The sequence below is a fragment of the Sciurus vulgaris genome (genome assembly GCF_902686455.1).
Source record: "Sciurus vulgaris genome assembly, chromosome: 1".
In the NCBI taxonomy this organism is placed as follows: Eukaryota; Metazoa; Chordata; class Mammalia; order Rodentia; family Sciuridae; genus Sciurus; species Sciurus vulgaris.
In genome coordinates, this window is record NC_136461.1 from 172,546,267 (window position 1) to 172,559,119 (window position 12,853).

Genomic DNA, 12,853 nt, shown 5'->3' on the forward strand with positions numbered 1-12,853 from the left:
TAAAAATTAGATCCAGTTATTCCTTTGCTTAAATTTCTTTTGGTTTTTCTATCCCATTTAGGTTAAGATCCAAATTTTTTCCTGGATCACAAAGCCCCAACCAACTTCTTGGACCCAAGTTTGTACCTCTTGCTTTGGGATGGTCCACTAAAGCCAATTGCAAGTACCCTGTTTTCTTTTTTCCTTATTTTTCTCTTCCTCCTTTTTGCTCCTCCCTCCCTCCTTTCTTTCCTTTCTTGTTCTCTGAAATCCTCAGATTGCTCCTGCCTTTGGGCCTTTGTACTAACTATATTCTGCCTAAAAGACTCTTTTCTTTGATCTTGGCACAATGGCTCCTTCTAGTCACTTAGCTCTCAGAATATCATCTCTTCTGAGAGGTCTTTCCTCATTACTCTGATCTGAAAGAGCCAGCCATTCATCCTGTCACACCCACAGTTTTAGGTTGCTGTGGCCGCTATACCATCACCTGGTGTATTTCTCGTTCATATACTCTATATTTCTTGTCTGCCTCTTCCACTGGAATGCCAGCTCAATGAAAAGAGGGACCTTATCTGTCCTGTTTGCCACTCTATCTCCAGGGCCTGGTACACAGTCAGTCTCTTAACAAATATTTATGAAATTAATAAGTAAAACACACCTTAAATTTATTATAAACAACTTGCCAAATAAATAAAACACTGTCTAATAAACAGTGTTCAATAAGTAGTAATTGAAATTCTGAAATTTTCCTACCCTTAAGAAAAAAAAAAAACTCCAGTGTAGTTTTGAAATTGTTTTTTTTTTAAATTTTTTAGATATTTCTTTTTAGTTGTAGATGAACATAATACCTTTATTTTATTTATTCATTTTTATGTGGGGCTGAGGGTCAAACCTAGTGCCTCACACATGCCATAACCCCAGGCCCCTTATTTTTGTTTTAACACTAAAAACATTTTTTGGTAGCCCTTAAGGTAACCAGAAGCCAGGCTATTATTATTTTTTGATAAGAGATGGGAATCCCTGGATTGAAATCAAATGTGAAGTCTTATTTTCTGATAGCAGACAAGTACATCATTACATTTTTTTCTTAAAAATCACTGGAGTTAAGGACTTTACTGTGACCAGGATCGCATTTTACTGACAGAGCCCTCTAAAAATCAATTAAAATCTGTCTGAATTCAAGGTTTTACTTATTGATTTGTGTTTTCCTTTAGTCCCGAATGGGTATGGGAAGCTGTAGGACCACATCTTCCTCCTTCTAAAAAGCTTCTCATCTAATATGGAAGATTAAATCATCCTTTGGACTTTTCATCTCTGAGTAAAGTAAGCCAATTATTTTCATTTTTCCTTGTAGGACTCATTTGTTGGGCCTTTAATTCAATTGAGTGGTGCTGCAAAAGCTGTTAGAGTACCATCTCTTTGTCTCCCCTAAAGCTTCCATCAAAACATTGGGTGTCGCAATCTCTGTGCACCTCACTACCTGTTAAAAGGCCCCTCTTGGCCTGGTGTCCTCAAGCACAGGCTTCCATTTCACACTGATGCTTTCATGGATTATTCACAGCAGTGCTGTATTCGTTGCTGGAAGCCAGCAAGCTCTTCCTGCACTAAAGCATGGAGCATGGTAGCTACATCTAGTTGCATGCCAGCTGTTAATTTGGGGGGTGGGGTAATGAGGGTATTAGTTCTAAGTTCTAAAGATCATGTATGACCCTTTTTTTCTTTCTTTCTTTTGTTTTTGCAAATTTTATATTTGTGGCTTCAGATAAATAAAGCATGAGTTCTCATTATTCACAGAATAACTATAGTTGACTTGGGTTCTACCTGTGCCAAGTCCCAGGAATACAATATTCAAAGTGTATGAACTAATGTTAATTTTTTAAATAACTTTTTTCAAGATATCAATATTAAAGAAGATGGAATTTCATGGTTGCTGTGCCCCAAGAAGGAGCTGCCTTGCTGACTGCTATCTCTGAGGTTAGCAGGTTCTACTGTGCATCCACTGCATGCTGCAAACTGTTCTCTACTTGTACTAATTCATAGAATCCTGACAACCACTTTAGGTGGTATAAACTATAGTTATCCCCACTTTACAGGTGAAGAAATTGAGGCTTGGGGGTTAAATGGATGCAGCCCCAGTAGGCAGCATAATGGCTCCCCAAAGAAGTCCAGGTCCTAATTTCCAGAACCTGTGGCCACATGCTATTATATGACAAAGAGGCTTTGCAGATTTAAGGTTATGGACCTTGAGATGGGGGAGATGATCCTGGATGATTTAAGTGGTCCAACATAATTACACAAGTCCATGACAGCAGAGAACCTTCCCTGCTGCAGTCAGAGAGCTGCCACATAGGAAAGACCCGAGCCAAGGAACACTGGTGACCTCTAATAGTTAGAAAAGGCAAGGAGACAAACTCTCCCTTGGAGGCTCTGGCAAGGAGCATAGCCTCCCTAGCCCAGTGAGACCTGAGTAAGACTTCTGAGCTAGAAAACTACAGTCATAAATTTGTGTTATTTTAAGTCACTAAGTTTATGACAATTTGTTATAGAATAACAGAAAATGAATTCAGGTTCTGGCACCTGAAATCTTTCCAGAGGAATGGACTATTTGGGATGAGTTTTCTGAATTGACTTTCTCCCTCCAGGACTTTAGGTTTTCTGGATTGGTTCTCTAGTCTATTCAGATTTAGAGGCACTAGTCACCTTGTTTTCAGGGGTTTAAAGGGCACTGGCAGTTCAGGGGTGAAGTGGCAAAGGACAGATATGCTTTCCCTGTTGGATGCTCCACTTCCAGTACAAAAATCCAAGCATGAGTTTACCTCCTTTTCTTTCACCAAGATGTTTCTTGGAAGCATAGCCTTTGATACAGCATCTTTGTCCAAAAGAATAGGCCCTCCGCATTCTCTCCTAGGTCAAGTTTGGACAAAGATTTGATCCTTGGTAATCAGCTTTGTTAATTCTGCACAGAGAGGTGTTTAGAGAAGTGTGTCCCTACCTTCACCTGTGGAGGATAGTTTGGTTTTGAATTCTGGCTCTCCCATTTCAAATTTATATGACCTCGGGCAAGTTACTGGATCTCTCTAAGCCTCAGCTTCCCCATCTGTGAGATGGAGAGGATAATGGTGCCCCAAATATAGGGTCATTAAGTAGGTAAAGCACAGGCTGCAGCCCAAGCTATGCACAGCTCAGCTGCTCCATGAGCATGGTATACTGCACTGCGGGCACGCGGGTACTGTTTGCATCCAGAAAACAAAGCGACACTGATGTCTTATAAAAACATGCAGTTTTCTCCCTTCAGGTTTTTAACACCTGACAGTGGGTTGTGAAGGAACATTGCCAGAAAGGTTGACTTAATAATCAGCTTTGAGGAATAGAATTACCCCAAATGACAGGTTTGGTCCTTGCTTCTGCTCATTTATTTTTTTGTCCAGAGGAGTTAAAATGAGCACCATGCAGATTATTTTGTGAAGGATTTTATGTTCACTACAGAGGTTTCAATTTGAATAGTCTCTTGGAAAATCTGGGTGGGCAAAATGGCTATGATCAAGCCTGCCAAAGAACATGAAGTAACTGGGGCTTAGGGCTGCATTTCCTCACGTGGACTCTGCAGAACATGTTAATATGAATTACTCAAAAAAGATCTTTTGGAAAAGGACTCTTTGGTCAAATAAACTCAGGGCATACAAGACTAACAAAATTAAACCTATCTCTTTCCTCAAAGACTTCTGGCTTTTAACCTGCTGACAGAGATGATGGATTCCACAGAGGGCCCTGTTATGCCATTTCTCTCCAAGCCAGTCTGGGCTTGAATCCCCACTCATTTTTTTTTTTTTTTTTTTTTTTGGCAGGTATCAATGAGGGGAGCTACCCATATGAGGCAGACAGGTGGGGAGAGGTTATGTTAGTGGTGAACAAAGGGCACTTCATTCTTCTGCTACTAGCCTACACCAGGCTTCTCAAATCCTCTTGCAAAAGAGTGCTAGACTAGAGGACAAGCTCCTGGGACTTGCTGCTGTAAGGTTTCCACTTAATGGAAACCTTAAAGGTAAAACAGACACCCATCTGTCCAGATAAAATGTAAGGTAAGGGGATGGTATAACCCAGCCTGCAACGCCATTTTACAATTCCTGTTTTGAGGAATGCAAAACTTATTAAAATATTAAATATCTTAATTAATTTTATAAGGTATTTGATCAGTCCTGAAAAGCAATTCTGGTGCTGTATTTATATGCAGTGTAATACATAAACGATGCATGTTTGTCAAAGAGTAGTCTTGATTGCGTAATTATGATCTTTTCAGTCATACTTTGCAGAAAGAGCACTGAATCTGTCACATCTGATGATTAAATGTTAATTACTTAGATGTTTAACAGATTTAAACCAAACTTCCTCTTAAGATCTTTGTATATAATTGATCACTCCCAAAGTCTTTAGAGGTGAAACTATATATAACGGATGAAATTCCACATTAATATAACATGAACCTATTCCCCTTAGAGTCTAATCCAACATCCAGTGCTGTTCAAATGTGATCTTATTAAAGACTTATTTTGTGCTATTTTATTTTATAAATACCTAGAATTAGCTACATTTTTTTTCTGTGTGGCATTTACTTTCAAATAAACTTTCTTATAGGATTTTCCTGGAGTATAGGTCTCTCCTGGTACTGTAAAATTCCTGCTATAGGAATTCCTCTCTGGAACCAAGGTATCTAGTCAGTTGAATGGATGAGTGAATAAATAAATGAATAAATTTAAGAGTTGACTCTGGAAAATGACAAAATGTAATTAATTTCAGAGTATTTTTGTGGAAATATAAGGTTTAATAAAATGAGGCTTTGTTCTTTTCAAATATTTTCTCTGGTGTTAATATAAGACACATCATCATGAAGCAATGCAAATTATTCCAGAAATAAGACTTGATCTTTATTCTTTAATCTCCAAAGGATTTGACTCGGGCTATTAATTTTCTGATCACAGGTTATGTCACTCTTTTCTTACTGGATGAAGACTGTTTTGCCTGTAGGCAGAAAGTAGTAATGCGTTGGTAGGACTTCAAGCCTGGACTGTCATGAAATATTCAACAGAGTTTAAAGAACAGAAGTAAATCACAGGGATTAAAACTTCTAGTGTGTATAGCTGATGAATGAAATCTGATAGTTAAAGGACTGAGTTTGGTGGACAGACAGGAAAATGAATGGGTGGGTGGAAGATATGAAGTCCAAATGACCTCGGGAAGGCTAATCTGAGTTGGGAAGCCCAGTACTAAAGGTTGGGGTGGGGAGCAGGGGCTAGGGGAAGAGGTGAGAAGTGACAGAGCTAGGGTAAAATCAAAGTCCTGAGAATAAAAATCAGGGCCATAACATATCAAGAATGGGTGTTTCGATAGGCAGGGCATTATGACTGATAGCTGACCTATTTATAAACCAATAATCATTCTTCCAAGAGGGTGTGCAGAGTCTACTGGAATAGAATAGAAAGGAAAACAGGTGATTAAAACATAATGTATCATTTAGAAAGCTCAGAAAATGGAGCAATTTACTTGGTAATATGCTCTTTCACAGAAGATGCCCCATCTGAGCTGTGCCCATGAGGGCTTGTTTGGAGGGATTTGCAAGGACATGGAGACGTGGATCCAAGGAGCTAGGACTCTGCTGGCAGAGGGAACTGCAGACGGAGTGGCACTGGGATATGTGGCTGGAGTGTACTAACTCAGCAGATCTCTCTTTTTGGAGAATACTTCCAGCCACAGTGTTGATGATGAGCAGCAAGGGAATCAGATTCATTAAGAGGCAGCTGGTATAGTCTGAGCAAGGGATGATGAAAGCCTGAACTGATGAAAAGGCAATGGGAATATAAAAGAGGGTTAAGTTCAAGAAACTTTAAAACTTCCAATAGGATGGGAGGGAGAGTGGGAAATGAGGGTGTGAGAGAAGTTATGTGTAGCTCAGATTTCCAGTATAGGAGGCTGACACACAAAATATTGGAGTGAGAGAGTTTGGGGGGCACTGGGTCAATTTCAGATAGTTGACATTTGAGAAACCTATGGAATGTCCAAACAGGGATGAGTAATAAGTGGACAAAAGAGAATGCAGGCCTGGAGCTTAGCAGAGGCCTGGGAAGGACAGATAAGTCTGGATTTGGAAGGAGGGGATTCTAGAAGATGAGAGGCAGACAGCAGATGCAGCACAAGGTTCAAGGGTGTCAGGAGCAAAAAAAGCAATTCCACATGGCAAGATGTGGGGACTAATCTACAAGGTTGTAAGGAGAGGAGCACATGGAGCTCAGAGAGTGGACAGGGTTGGCAAGAGTGGACTATATGAATACAGTTTCTGGTGGTGAAGGGAAGAAGGGAAATAGGAAAGATTATTAAAGGGTATGTAGTGTATTTAAGTTTACCTGTTTTTAAAAACAGGTAAGAGAAAATGAAAGAAGTAAAGAGGGGGACCATAAATAGGAAAGACCTATGAATATTTGTGTCCCAGTGGTCCAAATTATGTCAGAGATGGTAAGATAGACAGAATTCATAGTTCAGGAATTGCTGCTATACTGTCCTGGGTTGCACTTAGATCAAAACTAGTAAACATATTCTTGTAAGTGCCAATGTCACACTTTTAAATACTAGGCATATAAACTAGGATCACACTGTTTTGCTTTTTTTAGTAGCAGAGTACTACACCAGACAACTTTTTGAGGTCATTTCTAATTCTAAGACTACATGATTCTGTATACTTTGACTCTTTTTTATTGAATTTACAACTATTTCACCAATCCAAATCATGGTTAAATGCTCAGCAATACTATCCTAATTGTCTTCTTACTATCTGCCTGTTCTAGCGTATTCTTACTCTCCAATCTTTGCCAAATTCTGTAACAAGCTACATATCAACCATTTCAATCATGTTCTCTCTTTACACTCACCTTTATAATCACTGTACCAAATAAGCATCCCAATTAATGGTTTCATATGCTTGTATCAGCTCTTTTCATTCTTTTTAACATGTCTCTCAGGATCATACCTGCTCAGACAACCTGTTGATCTCAATGAGGACTTTTTGGAAGAGGCTTCTACTGTTGACTGAGAATTTCAAATACTTTGGTATTGGTCAAAAAGATTTTAATTTTAATAAGTTATCAGTGCTGAGAAGAAAAAGTTGTATTAGCTCTCTAACATCTGCAGACATGTGGTCTAGATAATATCACCTCAGGAATAGTGGAATTTTAGAATTCTTACCACATATACCAGGAACTGCAAGCCAACGATGTAATACTGTACTGTTCTTGCTGAGACAGCCTGAGTTATATTTGGAGCAAAATTCACCAATAAATATGTTCCTGCAAATGCCAATGTCATACCTTTAAATAAAACAGAAAAGACAAAGCCAGTTGAAAAGGGACACTTAAAACTTTTTGTTGACTCAAATATTACCTAGAGACAGAATATTACTTGTAAAAGTGCTGTCAGCTCCTCCCTATTAAAATATGATTCATCAAGCCACCCCGTAATATCACATGTTCACCAAATGGCATGACCTTTACAGAGACATAACATCTAGGGAACAGATGGGCCAGAAAATAACTTATGATTTTTCTTTGTTCCAGATGAATCCTGGTCTCTTTGGAGCTTTCCCCAAAGGTAGAGTACGGGGGGTTCAGCCATGTCCAGCATGGATGAGAGAAGGAATTTCTGTTGGAGGATGGTGCTGGCTATAAATTAATTACTAATAAATTTATCTAATCAATAAACACAAGAGTCAATAATCTTTTCAAATGGAAGGGGGTGTGATGGATCAGGCCATGCCAGATCTGGCCTCCAACAGGATGAAGAAGCCCACCTTCACTTTTATTTATAATCACATAGGTGAAGGAGCCAAGACTGGGAGGGGCCTCTTCTGTGAGGAATAGGATGGGGTGGAGTTAGGAAAGCCATCTGCTTAGAGAATTAGCATTTCCTCAGGTGATGAGACAACTACTCCCCAGCTGTCTGAAACAGTTTCTCATGACTGCCAGTTCCTGGGCGTCAGACCTCTGTAACCCAGGGCTCAGCCAAGCCTGATTCTGCTAAACATGGATGGCGTCCCACAGTAGAGAAGACCAGAACTTGTGCACATGGGGATGGGAATACATACCCAACCTTGATCCACCTAGATCTAGATCTCAGAGCCCAGAGGGCAGGCAAGTCCACTATATGATGATCTGCTCTGCACTTGAGCATCTCTGGAGCCCCTATGCTCACTCTGGTGATTTCACACTGTGAAACTCGTAAAGAGTGCCTTCCTCACTGCCATCTGTTGGGGTCGTTCAGCAGAAATGACAACGGGGCTGCTGATCTTGCTGTAGAATTTTAATTATTCTAATCTAGGACCCAGGGTTCCAAGGTTAGCTTAGTAAAAATGCATCACAACACCAACCCAATGACAGGAGTGTGTTTCTGTCACCGTTCTTAACAAGAAGGAGGAGAGAGGGAGGCATGGGATTGGTGGCCACAGGAGCAGGGTCAGGACTTGTCTTTCCCAATAACTCTGAAAACAGCTTTTTAATGTATGAATAGCCTCCTAAGAAAAACTGATAAAAGTAGCATTTTTCGGATAGCACACTTACACAAAATTCAGCTTGTTTCATCACTGAGATTAACACTGTGGATATAATTTACAGACAACATTGATACCAACCTGAGACAATTTGGTTTTGTATAAAATCTCACAGTTTGAAGGCACTAATTTCCCATTTCTCTTAACCACATGATTTAAGTTTTGAACTCCAGTTTCTGAGAACAGTGTTTGATTTTTCATACAAGTTAGACAACACTTATTTGTAGGAGCTACAAATAAGTTTCCTCTAATCTATTCTGTAATACTTTGTGAAGACAGATATTATATACATAATTTTAAAAGCTACTCCTAATGAGAACTTTTAAAATGAAAACGATATATAATATTAAATATTGTAATAAAAGCAAAATAATAAGATCCATATATAAGAACTTGGAGGAAAATTATCGGTCAGTCATGTTCTTTCTTTAAAAAAAAAAAAAAGAGATTATGTAAGATAATTATTCCGAATTAGGTTCCAAGAGGAAAGGGATTTTAAAAAATAATTTTCTAAACGTGGTAAAGTGGAATCAATCAATTTAACATACTTTAATTAGTCTCACCTGTTTCTTTTGGGAAATCCATATTTCTTATTTATCTTAAGCTCCTTTACCAGATTTGATCTCCTCCAAGAGAATCTAGCATCAATAAACTTTCCTGTGTTTTAATTTCATTTTGAGTTGGAAACACAGGTATGTGATACAAAATTCCAGATACATAAAGGTGATCAGTGAAAAGTTAAATCTCTCCTATACCCTGAGGCCACCTGTTCCCCTCCCCAACATTAACCACCACTAGGTCCTTAGGCTTTCTTTCCAGAGATGTCTTATGCATAAGTGTGTGAGTGTGCATGAGTTTTATCTTTTTATACAAATAATGGCATATTATATACACTGTTTTGCATCTTGCTGCCTTTTTTTCCCCCCCATTTAACAGAACACCTTGGAGGAGATGCAGGGTAGTCTCATTCTTTGAGGCTTGCATAGTATTCCATTATATGATATGATGGCAGCAGTATTTAACTTGACTTTCTATATTGTCTTTGATTTACACATATGCACATCTCCACCAATGTACGTCTTCACTGCATTTTGAAACTAAAAACATTTCTGATGATTTTGCAATTTTATACTTTCAAAGCTACTTTTCACAGACATTATTTCGTTTGAGCCTCACATCACTGTGAGTCTAATAACTCTTTGAGACCCATTCTTTCTTGATAATTTTAATTTCAGCTACCCATGACACTTGCAAAAGCATTCAAGATAGCTGCTAACGGTTGTATGCTTGTTTATTTTGTGTCATTTGCATTTTTAAATGTAATTTACTGTCTCCTTTTAAGTCATGTGCATATTTTTCAAAGGTACTTAAAAGTGTTGAAGATAGTCATTTGCACTTCCTTAAATAAATTTCCTTAAAATTTGTTTATATCTATATTTCACTAAAAGCAGCATGGGATGTCAGTTCCTGCTATCTTTATTTCAATGAAAGCACTAATACTCTTATGGAGGACACAGATTTCCAACTGAGAAAACTTGCTAGTTGATCTTCTTTGGCCCAGTTACCCAAAGGAGTGATATGGATTTGTAAGATACCAAGGAAGCAGGCAGTGTGGACATATGTTTCTGGCCCACAGGAGTGGTTACATTTCTGTTCAGGACTTGGATTCCTGCAAGTCTAATTAAAGCTGAAACTGTCTCTGAAAAATACAAATTTCATTGTGATTTGTTAGCCAGAAGAGCTCTGATAAGTTATTGATCTGGCTGTAACTGAATGAGTCTCTCTGATCTCTAGGTATGAATTAAGTCATCATATCTTCTAGATCCCAAAAGGTCATTCTGGGCAGCTGAAAATGCTTGAAAGCTCACCTGAAGGCCTGATGCAACAGAGAACCTGGGATTGATCCACTCAGGATGTTGAGTTACAGGTCATCTAAGTTCAACTTAAAAATTAGTCTAAAATATTATCCCTAATGGTATACCTCAGGATGATCAGGAACTGTCACTGGAGCTGTTTATAATGAGGTAACAACCCCATTTGACAGTGGAAGGTAAGGAATCAGTGGGCATCTTCTGATTGCTTAGTGAAAACTTGGTCTTAAAAGGAACTGCAAGGAAATGATCTACTTAACACAATACAGAGAAGCAAATATGGCAGAACTATGTTTGCTATCCACAGCTAGCTTTGGGAATTGGTGCACCAAGATTTGGATATTGGAGGTGGCCTAAAACACGCAGCTGGCAGCTGGGGTAAACTTCAGGTGCGAATCCATGTCTGCATGCTGGGTTGTGCCTCATTCTCCTCTCTCATGCCCAAACCTGCATCAATTATGTTTACTGATCAAATATAAAGCAAGTCATGTAAAAGTTTACAGTGGAAGTTTCACATTAGCTTGACACAATATACAAATGATGAAACTCCTTCTATAAACTTCACCTATGTGCAAAACAGATATACAAGCTAATACCTACTCCTTACAGTAGATGGACTAGGTATCCTGGGAGAGGATGTACTAAGGCAAGGTAATCCTTTTCTTTTTAAGGTGATGTTCTTAAAGCTATTGATTTCATAGCTGACATGATTGTTGTATTATGATCAGCAACATATTAAAATACAATAGAAACTACATAGCTAATACTAATAAGCATGATTCTATATGCTTTATACATAACTAATCCTTACAACAAATCTGTGAAAAACTATTACAGTAGTCCCCCCTTATCCACAGGGATCCCCAGTTGGCGTCTGAAATCTCACATAGTACTGAACCCTATATACACTATGTTTTATTCCTGTGTCTACTTACTTATAAAAAAGTTTAATTTATAAATTAGGCAAAGTAAGAGATGAACCAATAATAACTAAAAATATAATCTAATAATTACAATATGCTTTACTAAAAATTGTTTAAAACTATGAAGTGTTTATTTCTGCAATATTCCATTTAATATTTTCAGGTTGCAGTTTACCATGGGTAACTAAAACCACAGAAAGCAAAACTGAATAAGGGGAGGAATATTGTTCACTATTGTATAATTATATTATTACAACATACATCATATATGTCAGACAGTATATAATACATAACATACAAGATATTTAATGTATAATCTTAAACTATTACTATCTACATTTGACAAATTAGGAAACTGAGTCACAAAGAGAATAATTATTTTGCCTGGAGTTTTCCAACTAATAAGTTGAGAACTTGGATTGGAACTTAGGAAGTCTGTTTCTGTTTCATTCCACTGCCTCTTATATGCATTAAGGGGTAGGGTTGCTGAATGGAAAGCTCAGACTGCCATTTACATGGTAGTTTAAATGAGTAGAGCCCCCACAACTGTACAAAGCACAAACATGCTGGATGGAAGGAACCAATTCCTTCTGGCAGAGGTCTCCGGGGTCCCTGACTAGTCTCACGTAATTTCTGGGGCTCTTAAGTTCATTAGAAGAGCATTCCCAAATTGGTGTTAGCTGAAACCAGTTTTCAAAAGGTGGAGGTCCCACCAAAAAAGCCCCAAGTAAGTCAAATATATTTGAAAAGAGGAAAGCTAAATGAATTTGCATAGTTCTTTCACTGGAAGACCTCTCAGATCCACTAATGTGTTGATGTTCACCAAGGATTTGCTTATTTCCAAATTGTGTTTGACCATTTGTATTTCCCTGAAGTAGTGCTTTAGGGAATATTTTCTACTGTGGGAAATACTTGACATGTAACTGGCATGGCTGTGAGAATGCAGCCCCTTGTTTCAGGAGGGGCATGGTCTCCTATTGAAAGAGTCTCCTGGAGACATCTGTGGACAGAAATGAAGTACAAATGTAATCAGAGGGAACCAAGTGTAGAATTGGGTTCCTCCTGGTGCTGCTGTGTGCTGGCACCTCCAATGAGCTGAATTCCTCCCCCAGAGGAGTCTTGCATTTCAAGACTGATGTGCAGAGCTGGGGGTATAGCTCAGTGGTATAGCATTTGCCGAGCATTCAGGATCAATGATACGCACTTCTTCCTCAATTAACATCCTGTTTTCCAGACTAATCTTCCCCTTCACTAAAACTTGGAATCTCCTTGAATCTTGAACTCATTCCCCAGTAGGACGCCAACTGGTATTAACAGTCTATTTTATGACTTGACCTGACTTTTGGGAGCCTTCAGAGTTTTCAAATATTTAACTATCTGATTACTTCAGTGCTAGAGATATGTTTCTTGATTAACAGGAACCAGTCATTGCTCTGTGGGACACCAGGAGTCAGAGAGTCAACTGGACTGCTTAACACCAGACATTTGGGACT

At 38.6% G+C, this 12,853-nt stretch overlaps 1 protein-coding gene across 1 annotated transcript in view; it reads right to left on the reverse strand.

The window, feature by feature from the left end:
* Positions 1 to 12,853, reverse strand: part of NIPAL2 (NIPA like domain containing 2) — a 78,253-nt gene that overhangs the window by 17,591 nt on the left and 47,809 nt on the right. Inside the window, exon 5 of the mRNA XM_079126369.1 lies at positions 7,210 to 7,331. Coding sequence (XP_078982495.1) covers positions 7,210 to 7,331 — 122 coding nt within the window. The remainder of the gene's footprint in view (positions 1 to 7,209; positions 7,332 to 12,853) is intronic.